General features: G+C 32.6%; 2 protein-coding genes across 7 annotated transcripts; one reads left to right on the top strand and one right to left on the bottom strand.

Moving 5' to 3' along the window:
* Window positions 1-3,801: 3,801 nt before the first annotated feature.
* On the bottom strand, window positions 3,802-19,649 carry LOC6619478 (RNA-binding protein MEX3D). 5 transcript variants are annotated; one of them, XM_032724091.1, is made up of 4 exons: window positions 19,415-19,646; window positions 18,212-18,933; window positions 16,614-16,786; window positions 4,238-4,575 (listed from the first exon to the last, which is right to left on the bottom strand). In XM_032724091.1, the coding sequence occupies exons 2-4, from the start codon at window positions 18,633-18,635 to the stop codon at window positions 4,534-4,536; spliced, it is 639 nt and encodes a 212-aa protein (XP_032579982.1). In that variant the 5' UTR covers window positions 18,636-18,933; window positions 19,415-19,646; the 3' UTR covers window positions 4,238-4,533. The 5 variants fall into 5 exon arrangements, 4 of the variants coding, with proteins under 4 accessions (XP_032579982.1, XP_002043693.2, XP_032579980.1 ...); XM_002043657.2 differs by lacking the exon at window positions 4,238-4,575 and adding an exon at window positions 12,552-14,593 and having other exon boundaries at window positions 15,617-16,786; window positions 19,415-19,649; XR_004362317.1 differs by lacking the exons at window positions 16,614-16,786; window positions 18,212-18,933; window positions 19,415-19,646 and adding exons at window positions 5,016-5,394; window positions 5,458-6,102 and having other exon boundaries at window positions 3,802-4,575.
* Window positions 4,575-9,096, top strand: LOC6619479 (growth/differentiation factor 8). 2 transcript variants are annotated; one of them, XM_032724092.1, is made up of 4 exons: window positions 4,575-4,862; window positions 6,233-7,268; window positions 7,818-8,236; window positions 8,305-9,096. In XM_032724092.1, the coding sequence occupies exons 2-4, from the start codon at window positions 6,260-6,262 to the stop codon at window positions 8,671-8,673; spliced, it is 1,797 nt and encodes a 598-aa protein (XP_032579983.1). In that variant the 5' UTR covers window positions 4,575-4,862; window positions 6,233-6,259; the 3' UTR covers window positions 8,674-9,096. The 2 variants fall into 2 exon arrangements, with proteins under 2 accessions (XP_032579983.1, XP_002043694.1); XM_002043658.2 differs by lacking the exon at window positions 4,575-4,862 and adding an exon at window positions 5,288-5,377.
* Window positions 19,650-19,765: the final 116 nt, after the last annotated feature.

The raw sequence follows: 19,765 nt of genomic DNA, 5'->3' as shown, positions 1-19,765 counted from the left end.
TTTAAATTTGTAACGATATCGCCCTTTCTGGGACGAAAATTCATGTACACTCTTTGTATACGTTATGATTAAATCGCATTAAACTCAACCGAGCGAAAGAGAAAGTCTTAAAATATTATCAGCGGATTAAAATCAAATTTAACAAAGTAAAAGTGGTTGGAAGTTATTGCTAGTGCCCATTGGCCTTGCTCAGCCATATCAAGTGCTTTTCACCCATCCGGAGCGTAAATATAGCACAATTTTAAAACTTGAAATAACAGCGCCCTGAACAGCGATGAATGTACCGTAAAAGTGCTAACGTCTCTTTTAATATATTAAATTTGTATATTACCTTTGCTTAAACCCCTTACCCGTAATGTGCCCAGCTAGACTATATTCTTTGAGTTCGCAACAGGTAAAAAGAAGCGACTTTTATTTTTTATTCACATATTTCAGGATCACAAACGGAGTCCACTAGGCCTCTTCCGCCTATTCGTTCTTACATATGTCAGTCCCTCCGTATGAGCTTCAAGATTTCAGTAACTAATTATCAAGGCCAGAAAGTTGAGACTAAGCATGCATATTGTCCAGCTGCTTTCTATCGATTTGACAAAAAGAAATATGGAAATTTCTGCCTTGAACTCCCACTAGCTAAGAAACCGGTATGTAACAGTCGAGGAGCTCAACTGAAGTACAAGTTGAGGCAATTGTGTCTGATAGGGTTTCATCAAAGACATTCCGAAATATACATTTTGGGGGCTCATAAGAATGAACCTTTTTGTGAATTTTGGTTTTTGTTTTATATTTATTTGAACTATATAAAATTTACTTATTCAGATCAAAATGAATCGTGGTTTCTTCCAACACTCACATGCCTTCGCATGTTTTATATTTTTTATACAAAACAATTCGGGTTGCCACGCTGTTGGGCTTTCACGAACAATAGCTTCTCATGATCATGAAAATTTCAAACTTAAGGTTCTATTTTGAAAACAAACAAAAACTTGTAAATGCAAACTACGAATAATACAAATAAAACCATAATTGCATGTGTTCACACGAGAATCGATAGCAGGCCGGCTAACCCGCTTCCCGACTTGGCTCCTAGGGGTTGCACTGCAAAGATCGTGATCGAACAGTTCTAAAGTTCCCTAAACCCATGCAAAGCAACTTTTTTACCCGCTGTGAGGCACAACAAGGAAGATCAAAGTGTTCGATCTGCCCAAACAGGAAATAACAAAGAGGAGACGATGTAAGCGTCTTACGGTAATGCCTTTAGTACCAAGCTTGTGGGGTTCACTGGGATAAGTTCCTGCATCCTGGGGTTGAGACCTTTAAATACATTGAATTCTTGACTAGTCACAAGGCCTGCGATTTCTTAATTAACAATGTTATTTTATTGACTGCAGTTTAGACTTGCCAACTGAATCCCAATAATTAAATTGGGTTGCCAAAATAAAAATCTATTTTTATAGAGTTGACTTGCAGATTACAGAGACATAGATGTAGCGCAAGTTTGAAGACCCGTGTCCACATAACCCCATAACCCATAACCCAACGTCCGAACTCTTGAAATTTTTATTGATTTTTTTTTATTTTAATGTTTTTTCCGGCCAATTTTTATCGATATGCCAAAAAGAATATTGATTATTGTTAGCTGAGTAGCTGGTTTCTGATAGTCGATGTCTTATTGCTGTTGCTATTTTCAAGTTAGAACTCAAGACATCTATATTTCGATGATATTAGCTCCTACTCACCTATTAATGAGTTAAAAACAAGTTAAGATCGAACCTTTAATACGCAACGTTGTGATAAACACACTATATAAACGGTACTCATTCCGCAATTCCTTTTTTAATTTTCCACCTTTCTTTCCACTTTGATTTGAAGTGTGCCGAATGAGTAACGCCCACAAATTACAATAGCAAATAATCTAACCGCCAGCAGGTTGCGCTTTTGAGCCATATCGAAGAGTGTTTTTTCTTTTTATTTGGTTTATTTTATCTCATCTTCAAAAAAAAGTATGAGTTAACACTCCTACCAGCTATGTAACGGGTATCTGTTAGTTACGATCTGCATAGCTATATTATAATATAAATCATCATAGCCTTATCATAAGTGTTATAACTCGGTATATATAAATATTTCCTTTTAAGAGCGGTGTGCTTGTAAGACTTCATTCTTCAACTTTCTCTCCCAAAAACGGTGGCGATCGGACTATATAACCGAGTGAGTGGCAAGCCAAATTTCCCATGCATTACATACAATTTTAAAAAGAAACGGTATATTCCGAACGGATGCAATGTAATTTTGTGTATTACACAAAATAAAAAAAATATGATTTCTCTTCTAATATTTTCAATTAAATTTCCGACCATTCATAGTCGTCGATTTGACAGTCGTCCGATTTTGGTTAAAGCAAGTCCAAAATTAATTACGGTCAAAGCCTTATTAAAATACTTTCGAATCATAATCATTATTTCGACTTATATACTCCCTAAGAGGACTTTGTTTCATGTAGATGGGTTTAGTTAGTAGTTAATAATATTTATAAAATATATATACATATCTATATTTCACATGGTCGCACATGTATCCTTCACTGCGTTGCATTTTACTGAAATCAACACACCCTAGGGACAAAATGTAATATACCGCATTTTTTGATCTGATGGATAAATTGTCCTTAGTAATATATTTTGTATTTTGTTTCTTATAAGAGATATTATTATTACAAAGATATTCTTAGATAAGTTTATAACTATGATGGTCACACATTGTTTTGTACGAGTCGAACAATATTTTAATGTTTATTTTCTGTGTATTTTGGTATTTTGTATTATCGATTGGTCACCAGCAAACATCTGCTCGTATCAGGATGGCAACTCTCGTCGTGAATAAAAATACAAATGGCAACTCTTAACATATATAGAAATTGGTATGGCAGCCCAATACCAGTGATTGCGTAGAGAGTGCGTTATTTTCAAAAATGCGATGTTGTAAATAAATAATTTCAGAGATATAAGTAATTGACAATTGAGCAGACTTAAAGAATCAGTCCATTAATAAGTTATTAATTATTAAAAATAATCTACTCATTGAAAATGTGAACATTTTTTGAAAGCCAACTTAATTGTTTCCTATTGTTAACCCATTGCAGTGCATATATCGTTTTCCGTCAGAAGTTTACAACGTAGTGGAAATAATAGAAACAAATAATGAATTTTTGTTATTGATCATGAATTCTTTTAATTTTGTATTTATCAGTTGATCAAATCATCATCAAAATCACCATTTTTATACATAGATAAATATGGCTCCAGGTGGGCTTGATCGCTATTTTCGTAATATTAACTCTATCGCACGATTACCGTCTATATGTGCGTAGCTATAAGCAAATTGACGCACTTGTTGAAATTATTTTATTTCATTTTTATTATAACCGAAAGAAATCGTAAGTTGTTAAGCAGAATGGAAAAAATAAGTAGCTTACAACCCCAACCAATAAATAGTTTCTAATCAGGTACTTTGTTGTTAACATATAAAAATAGTCTTTTCCTTTCCAATTACCATTTTTAAGTAAAACAACAGTATTGGTGATGAAAAGCACTAAAAAAAGTTTGTACAGTGTGAAAACCTATAGGAAACTGATAAATGCATGTGTGGAAAGGCTTTAACATTCGTACGGACGTCGATATATCGACAGCTTATCTGGAAAAAATATCGTGGTAATTATCCCTCCCCTATTTATGGAGTTCCCAGATTGCCTTCTTACAAAACTTTTTTAATAGGCATAAATTATATGTATAATGCATTATTAAATTTATTCAATAATATACTTGATTTAATATAAGTATTTCTTATACACATAAATTTATTTTTGCATATTTATGTAAGTGCTTTGGGTACTTTTTATTGATTATTTTCTATTGAAGAGTAACGAAATTTTTGCCTTTAATTTGAAACACAAAATTCTGCAGAATTTCGGATAAATTTTAAAAATTCCTTTGTATCAACATGTAGTCATTCGAGTAGTAATTAATACGTATGTAACTCTTGTTAAATAGAAGCGCTCAATTTTGTGAAATAAAAACAAACAACTATTAAACCAAAATTATAATAACAAATCAAATCCTGCTAATAAAAATATACCTTATATAGTTGCTTTCTGTCACACCACTCTGTTCTAAATCTTTGAAGCTAAAATACCGGGCGGCATTTTTAAATTATTTGCCAGGAATTACAATTTTGTAGAGGGTGATAGATAAAGACTGTATGTATATATCTCCAAACTCATAATTTATAAAAGTTAACACGGCCTAAGGATTAAATTTACAACAGGTAATGATTAACGACATTGGCAATGTTAAAATAAAATGTTTCTTAAATTGTAATATGGTAATTTAAAAAATTTACTCTTGGAATGCGTTTCAGCAGATACATTTTTAAAAGCGGCCTGTTATGCCAACTAAAACGAAATTGCCGGTGCGCCGTATGTATCCGATCGCAACTGATCAGCTGCTTTCAGTTCCACTTCGTCGTTCAATCGCACAGTCAGCAGTACAGAATCTCTGCGGGTTTCCAAATATTGGTTCTCTATGAGAAATATATGATTATTATTTAGTGCGCAATTGAATACACAATTATTTCAAACTATGTGTTTTTGGACAATGAATACTAAATTTAACAAAAGCGGGTTGCAAGTGAATAATGTTCGAAACCGTAGGCCCACTGTTACTTCAATATAAAACATTTAATAAGTACATACTATACCTATGTTAAAACACACAATTGCCTAAATTCAAAATAGATTTTGGTTGTACAAGTGTATAAAAATAAAACAAATACCGATAGATAAGTATATATCTACTTATGTACAATTGGTAGGTGTTTAAAAAGTTTGTTATTGCTAAAATAAATGTACATTTACGTATGTATAACTTTGTATATACACAGATTTACAAATGTACATATGTGCTTATATGCATACTATTTATATTGGTAAATTAAGATGTATAATTTACGTATGTACATACATATGATATATCTCATTTACGTTGCTCTGTTTGTAAAAGGGGAATAATGCACTTCCAGCGATGAACTGAAGTTCAAGAGCACAATAATTTATTATGTTTATAAATGGTTTTAATTGAATACAATAGTGGTCATCAAGAGGACTCATGTGAAACTTTTATGAACGGGCTTTGCATATGTGCATGTACATATGTAGCTTAAACTAACTTTTACGACTGTGTGCACATTAGGGTGGTCGTTTTCTGCTGGCGCATCGCGCTTCCAAGGCGCATCAAACAATGCAGATACGATGGGTTGTAGCTTCAGTTTTTAAAAAATCAATATATCCGGTGCTGCAGGATTTTCGACTTTTACTATATTCAAAGTAAGTTTTTTCGTTGCCTGAAACAAGTTTTTAATGGGGTGCAGAAAGTATTCCGAGTTTTAAAATTTTCATGAGCTTACAAATCAATTAAAAATGAAATGACGATCGCACCCTCACCGTGCCGATTTGTGACGATAAATGGTTTTGCAATTGACAGAGTTTTTCCTGAACCATATATTTTTCCCTATGGCAGGTATATATGTGTATGGTCGACTGATTTTGATCAATTAAAAACCTAAATTATATATTTTCAAAAAAATGTGCATACCGAAGAAGAACTCTTTTTATTTGAAAACAACGAGTCTATAATTTTTTCATAAGCTATATGATATGTCCAAAGTCTAACAATTTAAAACCGAAATATTATATTGTCCGAATTTTGCTAACAATTTGAAGATTTTTGAAGTTAGAGGCGGTCAGTCATTTTGGTGTCGTAAGCTATTCAATTTTTTTTTTTTTTTTTGTATTTCCTTACGAACGTTCATCATTGACTTCCGTGCTAATGCTTTGTTTAAAGGGGTCCGCTTTTCTTTTTTCTCCGCATAGCTTTGCCTTTCTCTATTTAAAGCATTGCCGTGGGAACCCTAATGAATCAAATAAGGCAGATTATTTAACAAAATTAATAGGAGAAAAAATTTAGCCGTCATTTGAACGTAACGTACAAAAAGTAATCATCACAGCTTGGACTTCGCGATTTGATTTAAAAGAACTGTAAAATAAGGCCAACAAGAGCCAAGGTATTGATTTTTGATTGGATGACAAGATCACCAGCTGCCGTCTCCATAAATAAATAATTTTTATTTTATCTTATTTTAAAATATATCAAGTATATTTATAAATACAATACCTTTTCAGCATTCATCAACGGTTTGATCAAAAATCATGCTGGCCAACTCATTCTGCGGTTGGAGAAAATATAAAACCCATGATCAACATCATAGAACCCTAAAGAGAAAAAATCGACAGAACCCATCAGAGACAACAGTTCACATAGAAGTAAACTCCAACGAAATCCAGTTTCCAGGTTCTTACAGATTTAATTTTGACTCAAAAAACATAAATATCGGGCGAATGAATATTCTTGGACATAAGAGAGGTAATTTCCGTGTAACTCGATATGTCACGGTCACCGTACTCTTAATTTTATCGACTGCAGTCAATGCTTATGCTCAGCCAGAAATTAAAAACTTCAGTAATTCTTCCAACGGCGTTAGTCCGGAAATGGTTATGTTGAGTAACGAAACAAGCAATAGTGCAAACGTACTATCAGAAAAAAATGATTCTTCTTCAATATCGGCGGATGATAAAATAAATGAAAATATGGGAATATTTCAAATGAAAGTACAAAGTAAACAGGGGAAAAAAAGTACCCCTTTAGCAAAGGTATCAGAGCATGGAGATCTATCAAGAGTTCAAAGTGTATCTTTGTATCGCAATACCTTAATAAATATAGAAAGTATGCTACAACGTCAGTTGCGTGAGAAAGCTAAAGTGGATAGTATAGAATCGATTAAAATGCACATACTTATGCGCTTGAATTTAAAAAAACTTCCCAATATAACAAAACCAATTTCAGTACCACAAAATATAATAGATAACTTTTATAGAGATTATAATGCATCTTCAAAAAATACTGTTTGGAATCGCATGGAAAACATTGACGAATCTCATTTATCTATAAATGACACTTATGGCGGCCACATAATGACTGATTTTTCTGATGAAAGTTCATCCTCCCAAATGCAGGGAGATGATGCTAACACTGTTAATGAATTTTTGGTAGATTTGAATAAAAATCAAGCTAAAAAATCGGACATTCCCATTAATACCAACGATGAGGAGTACGAAAGTATTTTGTCTCACATCAGCAGTATTTACATCTTTCCCGAAGGTAAGTAAACAGCATTTTTAAAATAGATATAGATATAAGAAGATATTGGGTAGGAGAAGATATTATATTTAAGAGTATTGAAAAAGGGAGGTATAGACAAGGAGAGCTAACGAGAAGTAAAAAAGCAAATATACGTCACTAGAATCTGTATGAATATATTTCTAGACTTTTTGAAAATAAGAAACATACATCATTAGAATCTGCATAATTTATCTAATATTTCTAGCTTTTTTGGTCCCGATTTGGTTATGGGGTTAGACTTCGGACTTTTTTCTTTAATAAGCAAGGTAGAAAATACATATGACTTATCCTCTGTGTTTAGCAATTGTTTTCCTAAAATTGATTACCGGAGTGTATTTTCAAATAAGAATTGTCACAATTCTTAAAGTCTTGACGAAGTAAAAAACAAGTAGCATACACCTTTAACATACAGAAGATTTTCTGTTTACAAGAAACATTAATCAATACCAAATTTTGCTTTTAAGAAATCAAATTTCAAATTTTCAATAGAAAAATTAATATTTTTCATTTATATTTTCGTTCTTCTAGAAATTCAACCTCATGTTCGACACAATCGCAAGGTCGATGTTTTTCGATTTCAAATTGACAGTAGCTACTCTGATTTGTCTTACGCTACCCTTCATCTATATTTACGTGGTTGGGATTGGATAAGTGCTCATCAACCTGGACTTCTTGAAGAAATTAAAAAACAGCCACGTAAAGATATTGTTGTGACTATTCACCGCGCTATTAGGGTTGCAAATACAACAAGCTTTACTCCGAAAGTCAAAATGTTTGAGTTTCGACATAGTATTCCCTCAGGACTTGGACGATGGGTTGCTGTGGACTTAAAGTCTCTGCTTGGTAATCTAGGGTCTAATATGACGCAGGAAATTCTAATAAAGGGCGCAGAAACCTGGATGAAGACATTAGTGGTGACCACAGACAACACATCGAAAAATCCATTGGTTAGACGCCATGCCATTTATAATGAAGTTGAATACTTACTCTACTACATATATTTTAAATATTTCAGACTGTTCACATAGAAATTGGGTCGCAAAAAAAGCATCGGAGAAAGCGCAGCGTATATATGGACTGCACAGAAAATGATCATGACATGCGCTGTTGTCGATATCCCCTTAAAGTTAATTTCACCAGCTTTGGATGGCATTTCGTTGTAGCACCAACGTCCTTTGACGCATACTTCTGCAGTGGTGATTGCAAAGTTGGTTACCTAGAGCAATATCCCCATACACATTTAGCAGCCTTAACGACATCGGCCACACCGTGTTGCTCGCCGACAAAAATGAGTTCCTTAAGTTTGTTATATTTTGATGATAACCATAATCTGGTTTTAAGTGTTATACCAAATATGTCTGTCGAGGGTTGCAGCTGTTCTTAGCGAACAAAATTTGAAAGTGTCCCTTAAAAATAGATCTAATACATATGGTATGTAAATAAATTAACGCAAAGGAATATTGATCTGTTTAAGAACGCTAGTTTAAAGTACAATTCTCAGATTTTATATAAAATTTACACCTTTTAAATGTAAAATAGGCCAGATTGCATTCTGATGATTCCCAAATGAATAAATAGATCGCAATTAAAAACAGTAAAAATTGAAAAAAATATATATATATGTAAAAATGAATTCCTACATTACCTTATAAGATAAATATAGAGCCAAGCAATATCTTTTAAAATGTGCATTACAAATTACAAATGAAAAGCAAACAAAAAATAATCGTTTTATATAAAATGATTGTATGACGCATAAAGAAATACAAGGTTAAAATAAACTAAGTACCTTAAGTTTTGATAAAAATCGAATGAATAACAAATGGCACCGTAAGACAAATATAGTCTGAATGGCTACATGTGGATCATTTACGGCTGTGTGATTACCTAATTTGGATACACAGCTAAATGTATAAAGATGGTCATATCCTATCATATTCATAGCATAGAGAATATTTTACAGTGAACGGATTCGTGCGTGTGCAAACGAGACTTCTAAATGCTGTTCTTTTCAAGACAAGTAAGGAATTGTCTGAATTATATTGATTCGAACAGAGGCTAGCCTTAAGTTTCGCCAAGCACACAGAACCTATTTGAAAATCATTAGAAGTTAAATAACGTGTCAGAGAAATAGAGATATACAAGTAGCAATGCAGCGCATTGGCGCTACAGCGCTCACTATATCTCCATCTTTATATTGTGCTTTAACAAAATATGCTAGAATAGGTTAGTTTTGAAACATATTCCGATTAGTTCCTACGATATAAGCTCGAATGCATGCTTAAGTGCCAAAGAATTTCTTTTTCTAATGCGTTCTTTTCGAATCTTCTATAAACACCTATACTTGTCGCGGAATTGGCTTCTAAACGTTTTCAAGAGTACTTAGGAGTCATAAACTAGTTTGAACTATTCCTTCTTAGCTAAAACACACAAGAGATTCTCCAATTCCGGCCTACCCAACTAATTTCCCCCCCTAACCATTTATGTTGCCAATAAATATAATTTTGAGAAGTGCTCCAACATCAACTGATGGTAGGTAAGCACTTATAGGCGATAATCGTGAAATGGTCGTGTGACATTCCGAATATAGAGTGGGTGAAGATGTAAACCCTTGAAAAAAGTTACTGCGTTTTGACAAAAAACACAGGCGCGCTAAGGAGTACTATAGTATATATCGCCAAGGAGTCATACGATCTTTTCCGGATTACACGTCTAAGGAGTTCTCTTGATTTTTTATTTTAATTAAATATCGGTTCAATTAAGCTTTCGGTATAAACTCAAAATGTCAACTCCCTCCTACTAATAAGCCAACAAATTTATTTCCGAAAAATTTATTATATAACCATTTAGTGATACATTACTATATAAATTGATATACTTATATTTCCATAAATATTTCTCATATAAACTTAGGGGTCTCGGTTCTGAAGTTGGCCTTTTAATATGAATACTAATCAGTAAAATGGAAATGCCGATCTGAGTCGATATATGAAATGTACTTTAAGATATATTACTTTCTGTCGAACACAATACGGATATTTTCATATTTTGAATATTGTTTATGTTATTGGGCGCTTACTTTTATTTTATTTACTTTTGTATTATACTTATAATTATAAATTTTAAATTAGGTGAATGTATTTATACTTTCCATATATATTTATTCTTATTGTTGTTGTTTTGCATTGATTATTTGTTTTTGTTTCGCAATTAAAGTAATACCTCGTTTGAATTAGTAAAACATTCGTTGTAAATGTATTAGCCGCCAATTATAAGTTAAATGCAAGTCCTTACAAACTGTGTACAAAAATATTTACTTCTCTTTTTGTTTGTACGTATGTACCAATTCCTACAAATTATATTTTTTGAAGACTATTTAATCTTTTATTTGAGCGTAGCACAATAGTATTTAATGCAGAACCAAACGGTTAGCCGAAATAAATACGCCACCAAAATGTTAAACTTGCTGAAAATAAATATAATGTACATTCTTTACGTCTTTATTGGAATTAACATTTTATTGTTGCACAATTTTTTGCGCTATTCTAAAATAATAAAATAACATAAACATTAATTTGTAACAAAATATGTACGGAACACTTTCAGGTAAAAACATTTTAAAATATTTACTATAAATTGCAATTTTGATGATATTGATTTTCGATTTTTTCAGAAATAAAAATGTCTCAATTGCCTAAGTCCGTAATTTAATCTGAACTCGACTGTTGGGTATCCATATTTCCCATCTTTAATTTTCCGTGAATTTATTTTCAATGTTATATGCGTGTTTTTTTCATTAAACAATAATTATGGTTGAAGTTTGTTATAAGCACCATAGATATCGTTTTACCTTTGTAAAAACCATTAAGTAATGGATTTTTACAGATTAATATGCTCTATGTATATTATTTGGAAATACTTATTCTTTTTCATATGAATGGGAACAACATTATGCTATCTTATGAAGAATATTATTTAGGGCTAAGTATTACGTATATATAATTATATAGTATGTATATATAAATGCACAATATATTTTTAAAAAATTTGTTTATGAAATAAAATTGTTCTAGGTATATCTCATAAATAATGTAAGAGGTTTATTTTGTGCGATTAATAAATTATTTAGTCTCACTCGTTTGAAATTTTGACCTTAAAGATTTTATGTTAAAAGTTTATACATTTAAATTTATATAAGCCAGCCGCTATTACAAATTTTCGATTGATTCATTTAACCTTGAAGCACAGTACAAAATTTTAAAACAAAGGTATAACAAAAATTCTAATATTAAACATCCAATTTTAAACCGAACCGAAATACGTTTGGTTTTATAACATTCCACGCAACTCGCATTGTATTATAAATATTAAATATGATTGACTATAATATATAAGTCTTTTTATTCACATTAATCGTAAGTTTTTAAAGGTAGTTGTCACATGTGGGTCATATATCGTAGATTTAAGTATATATAACTTTTGGATTTTTTTACTTGATCTATTGTATTATATATATATATATATATATAATGTGTCCGATCTTAATATTATTGCTAATTTATCAGTCGATTTAAATATTTCAGAGAGTTAGTATCATAAAGTATACAATATATTTTTCATCATGTTTGTTGTTTATAAATAGTTGTTTTGATGGCTTATGTTATAGGCTAATTAAAAATTGCACATGGGGAACAGTAAAATCGAGACTTAATTATTTGTGCAACCTAAAATTACAACAAAATGTTCATTAAAAGTATTTAAAAAATGTTATTTTAATGTTTAATTGACAGAAGTCTAAAGAAAAAGTTTGCTCAAAAACGTAAATAAAAAGTAGGCAACTTCATATAAACAAAAAGTTTAGTCCCTAAGAGACTTCCAAAACATTCTAAATAGAACCATGGTCAATAATTTACCTAAGCGTCACAAATTTCAGAATTAGTGGTCGCATAATTTTCCATCCACAGTATTAATAAATATGGGTTTCCGATATTGGAAACGGACTATTGCTAAAATATGTACAAGATTAATTCTAATTGTTAAAATAAAAAAAATATATCGGAATCTTAATTTCCACTCGCCGGTAGATGCCAACACGTTGTTGGCATGCCATTGACCTTGTTCATATGTTTTATATCAAAATTTTGGAATAATTATTCGATTTTTAAAGTTTTATGCGTGCCAATAATAAACCCAACAATATTTTCTTTAAAATATTTGTAAGCTGAATCCCAAATCTTCAGCTATAATAGACCACGAATTTCACAACGTCAACAATCAGACGGATATAAAAGGGCAATTTATATGAAAAACTCAAATTAAATAAAATAATTACATACTTATCTCCGTTAACCACAATATTTACTTAAGGTACAAACTAACTAATTAAATTGGGTCTAAAAAATAATTTATAGTTTATATGTTTTTCGGCAGTTTGTTAGTTTGCCTAAATTCTATCGATTTCTCCGTATCTTTTAAAAGTATAAATTCTATGTAGCTGGAAATCACTTTGCCAATTATTTTTTAACCATTTAAAAGCTCAGTGACCCACATTTACTTAAAAATACAGAAAGTCAATAATAGAGAAATTATGCTAAAACATATTAACATTGTCTGATATCACTGTATAACATGAAAGAATTTACATTGATCCGGTCCCAAAATTTGATTACGTACGATGTACGGATGCCAAAACCGGTCAAGAAAATTATCCCTGAAGCTGGTTTCAATAAAAAAGCTCCTAAAAGTTGGAAATAACTATGGTATAAGAAGCATTTGGAAAAATTTTGTTATTTTTTCAACGATGATATACGAAAAAGGATAGTGTTTATAACTTGCTACCATATATACCATATACGTATTTACATATACACATGTTATTTCGCACGCAATGTTATAAATATAAATGTGAGTTTTCAACATTTTATTATTTTGCAATAACCTTTTCAAAATTTAAATAATTAAAAATATAAATTTGTTAACGCATAAGGTTTAATTTTAAGACATACCCTGGGCTTTCAGCAAATTAGTTGCCGTTTGCTTTTTAATGTCGTTAGGATAAGAAAGCATTTTTCAAATTACAGATTTAGTTTTACGGAACGCTATCTTCAATGAATTATTTTTTGACCAAATTCGCAATTTGTGCGCCGTAATCAAAATTTTTGGGTTCCCATCAGCGTAAGTTTTTAAAGGTCTCACTTTGTTACAAAATGTATTTGATGTAACCAGTATGAAGCCCTGTTAAGCATTTAAACCAGAACTGAGACAATTCTTTAAATTATTTTTGGAATATAGATTATAGAAATTGACTAAAAAATAATGTCAGATTTATACACATTTAACATTTTTATGGGAGAACGTCCACTAGTAAAAATAAAATCGATATATTTCCTATTAAAAACGATTTTGCTTTCATTTTTTATAATCAAAAACGAATATAGATTCACGTTTCTTAAAATAAAAAAAAAATACGAATATTTACCCTTTACAAAATAATATTAAAATATAATTACCCAGTATACTTATGTTCATTGTTTATACTATTAAAATTCATCACTAAGGTCTTCAATAGAAATTGGGTTTGGTATTATTTTCGTTAAATTAAAATATTTACTGTTTGTTAGAGCCTCTTAATATAAGGTTCAAACTATGAAATGTTTTAGCTACACGCTTTTTTTAACTTTCTACTTATATAAATATTAATTTATAGTATATTTATTTATTTTATAGATGTCTCCCTAAAACACAGAACAATTTTTATATCCGTTATTTGTAAAAGTATGGGATGTATACTAGATTCGTTGAAAAGTATGTAGCATATAGAAGGAAACGTTTTCGACCCTATATATATAGTAACTATGTATATATTTTTTAATAGTTGATCTCGCCATATTCGCCCGTATTTCGGTATTTATCGAATATAGAATGTTCAGGAAAACAATTTGAATTTTTTCATTTTAATTTTATTTGACAACTCATATCGATATGCCTCCAAAAGTTTTCTAAGTCGCAGCCGGGAAGTTAGCTCTTGCGATTTGAGCGATGCGAACAGACCACTAATAAGATTACAAAATATAAAACAAATGAAAGATGTGCAAGTTCTAGAGTCGCGAGTTGTGTAGACGTCGGAGTTGGCTTGACAAAAATTAATATACACATAAAAAAAATTTTTCTATCTGCCTGTTAAATACTTTTCAACGATTCACGTATACTAATCCTTCTACTAGTAACGGGGTATAACAACATAACTTTTTTATTCGCTCATTTCCAAAAGTTTCTTTTTGAGCTGTTCCATGGGATGAAGATTTCTGTAAGACAGAGCAAACTTCAAAATAAAATGTCATACTCTCTGTAGAAAGAAAGTATATAGTTATACTTTTCGTTGAAAACTGTATTAGATGAAAGCTGTTGAATATAACTTCGTAAACTTTTTAAAATGGTTTAAAGGGGTATTCCTATTATGGCTGAACCGAACCGAAGTCCTACTGATTTTTTGGAAAGTCAAAACGGACTACTAGCCAAAACTCACTTTTTGTTTGAATATGGATTGATTTAAGAAAAAATAACTATAATATTCAATATTTGGAGTACTGATAAGCAATACGATTTTTTAGAAATTGATATTATGTTTATAAAATCAGTATGAGAATATTCACTTAATAAAACCGCAACAACTGGCCGTATTATTAAAAATTATTTCTTCACAATATTCATTATTTGAACTTAAAGTATTGCCCAGTTTTAAAAATTGTCAAAGACTTGTAAAATGCTGTTTAAAATATTTTAAAAGAGAATCGCCAAACGTTATATAAAGTTGACATCACGTTTAAAAAAATTATAATATTAAATTTGTGTCTTGTCCCCAGAAAATTTAAAAATATTCCTGGAATTGGTTTATTATAGACAGCAGTTAATTTTAAATTAAGGAATCCCTTTAATCCCTGAATGTTCAACTAATGTTAATAGACTTCACGGAAGCCACGACTAGATGTGTAACCGACTAACTAAAAACTGACAAATATTAAATACTGAAAATTCAAATTATCCTAAAATCCGCATTGCATGGTAAACAATAGAATTACAAACCGGACAAACTGCATCCATAGAAAGACAGATGTGATTAGCGCACTCCATACAAAACATATTGTGACCACAAGGAACCAAAGCCGTGGTAACAGTATTTTCATTACATACATAGCATTCCCGATGAACAAAAAAATTTTCTGCGTTAGATTGCACTTGAATGGCTTTTATCTTCTGGGGGATATTAGACATAGTGGGCTCTTTAGCATGTTTCAGATTTTGTTGGTTTGCAGAATGTTCACCCATACCTAAAAGTGAGTCGGTAGGACTAATTGATATTGTGGGCGAGCAGTGAGCTGTGGGTATGATATTTGCCGGTTGGTTCCAAATACTAGGAGAGTCCCCTATACCCTCGTCAACGTCAATTGAATCACTAATACTTTTCCATATATTTAATATTTCTGGAGGTGTATTGGCGCTATTGTTGGTACTCTTTGTAGAAGTGGTAGAAGAAGCAGATGAACAAGATCTTGTTAAAATATTTGCATTACAGTTGGAATGAAACGATGCCGATGTAGATGTGGGAGGACAGAAAGACAATGTTTTACTAGACGTAGTGCGAAAAACAATATTAGCAGCATTAGCTTTGGCCAAAGGCACCGAAACTTCATTTACAGGAAGACGTTTGTCTAATATATCTGTTGCTGTTATATTTGCTGCCATTTCCATCTCAGCAAACTCTGATTTTTGAAAACAGTTCCCAGTATGATGTCCTTGCACAAGTTTCACTGAATTGCTTACGTTTACAACCGTCTTCATTGAATTATTTGTATACTCCTGCGTAGACGCAAGGGAATTTTTGTATATGGACGATAGAATTTCCGAATTTAAATCATCATTTAAAATTTGAGTTAATGAAGGCAGTGACGCGTATTCTTTAGTCTCAACCGAATCACTAATTTGCATAGTAATAGCATCACCACTTCCAGATCCGCTCCCAGTTCTAAGGGCAATATGAGCTTCTATTTGCTTTCGTGCAGTATCAACGTTGTCTGGCAAGCCAGTCACTTCAAAAATTGGTTCCTTTTCTCGCGATGGTGTCACAATGTAAGTTTGCGTCTCTTGTTGAATATGTTTGATGGTAGCACCTTTTGGCCCAACAACGAGTCCAACTACCCGATAGGGTACACGTACCTGTATGGTAACCTGTCCAGGCATACAAGGGGGACCTGACATGCGGGGAACTGCACCACCACCGGAGCTATTCGCACTTCCTACCATTCCATTGTTCTGACTATCACTTACAGGCTTACGTGATGCGCGAATTAGGCTAAAGTGGTCGGCAGCGGAGAGTATTTCACGTTTAGCCTTGTTTACATCTTCCTTACGACCAGTCACAACGAACACAGGCTCCTCTCCTCGAACTGGTGTCTTGATGTAAGTGTTGGTTTTGGCTCTCAAAGCTTTAATTTTGCACCCTAAAATGGAAAGAGGGTATTCATAAATTATATATATTTAAACTTATTTTTACGGACTTTGATCACTGTGGACGGCAGTCGCATTTATTTAACACCATTATCTGTCTTAAACAGATAGGTATAAAATAACTATAGTTATAAACAAGGCATTCAATCGATACTATAACCGTAATTTTAAAAAAAGCACTACCAAATCTAGACCATAGCCTAACCCAAAAAAATTATAAAGGAACTAAACATACAATTGCACTTACACGAACCTTGACGCCAGCAAAAAATTTGCTGATACTTATTTCCATTTAATGTTATTTCATTGCATAATTTGCTTAGGAAAGGTCAATCTGCACGAGTGTTAAAAACTGAACAGAAAAAAGGCAGCTTCGCGACATATATACGAAGACATGAAAATCTTGTTGTTGTCGGATCTTTAACATTGTTTACAAATACCATATATACATACATAGTGAACCTAACAACTAAAATTTAAACAAAATTTTAAAGATGGAGCATGTTGTGCTGGTTAGAAAACTGAATATAAACATATGCTTAATATGTATATAATTATATTGTGTACATGAACAGCGTGAATGTAACAGGTAGAAAGAAACTTATTGCGACCTATACATTTATATTTTTTATTTGAATCACTAGCCAGTCTGACCATGAACAGTGATTAAAGATTAAGCAGGCAGATTCGAGGACTTGACAGCTTTTCGCAGTTTCTGGTCGTTAAAGCAGTCTTCGACAAATTGATTTGGAAAGTGGAAGAATCAAATGAAAACTATCAGATACCCGTTACTCTGCTAGTGGAAGGCGAACGAGAAATTGTATTATATCTCTGGCATGGCATATCGATAGAAATTGGAGAAAAAAAATTTGTTTACAAAAGTGTGTGACTGTTTTGGGCGGATTGTAGGTGCTATTAGGGGCGTGGTCGAAGTGGCCGATAAAAATTGGCAAGACAACCAATAAAACGAATAAAAATCAAAACATTTGTCAAAAGTAAGGGCGATACTAACTTGCGCTCAGTCTATGAGCACGCTTAATCCAACTTTCCATATTTTATTATTCCTGAGATCTCGACGTTCGTAGGGACGGACATATATGGACATATAATGTATATATATATATATATAATGTATATATATATATATGTAATATATTATATATAATGTATATATATTATATGTATATATATGTATATATATGAAGACGGACTCGGCCAGGTGGACTAGGTGGTATCGATCCCGATTAAAAATTTATAAGGTATACGGGTGTACCAATTTCCTTTCCATTTTTTGACCACTTAATGGCAATTACATACATATATATATATTTAAACAAAAAACTTATGGTAGCAAATCTCATGTGCAACGATTGAACATGACTAAACAATAAGTATAATCTAATTTATAAAATGCTTACCCTGCCTGCCCACTATTTCCGCTACATGTTCAGAACTGGGGACTGGAACACATTCGGTCATATTTTGCGACTTCTTAGATCGATCTTCTGAACTGACGGCGCCGGCATTCGGTAACAGAAGACAGTTCGTTGCCGATGGAATTGGTAGCGTGCTGTTGATGGTCCCTATTTCAAAGTCACTTCTTGCACTTAGGGGCATTGGTAGCGGTTGCGCAGGCTGCGCATAGCAATTTTGATTGTCGTTAAATCCGACCAATGATAGTTCCAATGCCAATTGCAGTGTCCTCGGATCTTCGGATAATGGTAGCGTTGATTCATTGACTTTGGATTGTTCAGACATATCGTGATGTGCTGGATTTTTTTTCTGGTTAGACCCTTTCGAGTTAATGCTAGTAGCGATCTTTGGTGTGACCTGAGCCGCCATGGTAGTTGCAATCTTGTCCCTTTTTGAAGCGAAATGAAACCCGGTGCAACAGCAATCTCGCGCAATGAGAAGGAGCTCGGTGCCACGAAAGCCGATGAGAAGTAGACGGATGATATGGAACTAGATAGAGAACTTGAACTCACTCTATGAATCCACTTAATTCCTTGGTTATGTGTGCGGTCATGTCAAGGTTTTATCCAGCTTTAAGCTAAAAGACTTCCTCGTTTAGCCACATTTGGCCAGACCCAAGTCGAATGTTGGTAACAATATATTCGTAGTTCAGCCCTTGCTGGATTTTCTGCAATACACAGAAAAGATCGAAATTGCATTTGGTATACATACGTATGCTTATGGGAATGATAGCTGTGCAATTTGCCTAATGGTACGAATGCTCTTTGTACTTAAGAATAAGCACCTTGTATATAATTACGTACTTGGGGTACTTTGTTTATTCTATACAGCTATTATAATGTATTAGTTTCCGACAAATAAAATAAAGTGTGGTCTCTCTTACTGATGCGATGACTTAGCACCCAGCATACAGAATACCGCGCTCGTGACCAACCCCTAACTTACAACTTTTGTGTCACTCACCCCTTGTAACTTCTTTTCTTCTCATACCCTCTCTAAAACACACATCACCTAATACCAAATGAACGATGAATACATAGTTATGTAGGCACCGATCCTTAAATTAAATAGGGCAGCTTATTGTCTAAATGCAGTCCATGAACAACGCATTGAAATTTCAATTAGCAAATTCACGATATATTTCTTACAAATAACACTGTTATCAACGCCCAGTGGCCCAAAATTACGTGTGTACACTAGAAAACTTGATTCCCCAGGTACACATTCCGGCAGTGTTTCGACACGCCTTTTGTATGGGAAGATGGTGGAGTGTAGAGGTACAAAGGGTAATTAGTATACGGAAAGCGATTCTTTAGATGAACTGTACTGACAAAATTGTCATAAAAAGGACACAGTATCAGTTTTTTTTATTAAGCACACCAAATTCAATTAAATGACATTACCGGCATTCAACGCACGATAAAGAATACAATCAAAAATATAACAACTATCGATGTCTCAGAGATGAGAGCCGGTATACTGGAATATTTAATTATAGA

Source organism: Drosophila sechellia, chromosome 4, assembly GCF_004382195.2.
Source record: "Drosophila sechellia strain sech25 chromosome 4, ASM438219v1, whole genome shotgun sequence".
Lineage (NCBI taxonomy): Eukaryota > Metazoa > Arthropoda > Insecta > Diptera > Drosophilidae > Drosophila > Drosophila sechellia.
The sequence above is the reverse complement of the archived record's forward strand: the minus strand, read 5'-3'. Positions and strand labels throughout refer to the sequence as shown.

What these genes read in the sequence shown, in the direction of transcription:
- LOC6619479 (XM_032724092.1), top strand. Translation starts at nt 6,260, where the DNA reads ATGCTGGCCAACTCATTCTGCGGTTGGAGAAAATATAAAACCCATGAT. An exon ending in TATTTACATCTTTCCCGAAG is followed by an intron (nt 7,269 to 7,817) that starts GTAAGTAAACAG and finishes TCGTTCTTCTAG; the next exon opens with AAATTCAACCTCATGTTCGA. An exon ending in ACACATCGAAAAATCCATTG is followed by an intron (nt 8,237 to 8,304) that starts GTTAGACGCCAT and finishes TAAATATTTCAG; the next exon opens with ACTGTTCACATAGAAATTGG.
- LOC6619478 (XM_032724089.1), bottom strand. Translation starts at nt 18,635, where the DNA reads ATGGCGGCTCAGGTCACACCAAAGATCGCTACTAGCATTAACTCGAAA. An exon ending in GGAAATAGTGGGCAGGCAGG is followed by an intron (nt 16,787 to 18,211) that starts GTAAGCATTTTA and finishes TTTCCATTTTAG; the next exon opens with GGTGCAAAATTAAAGCTTTG.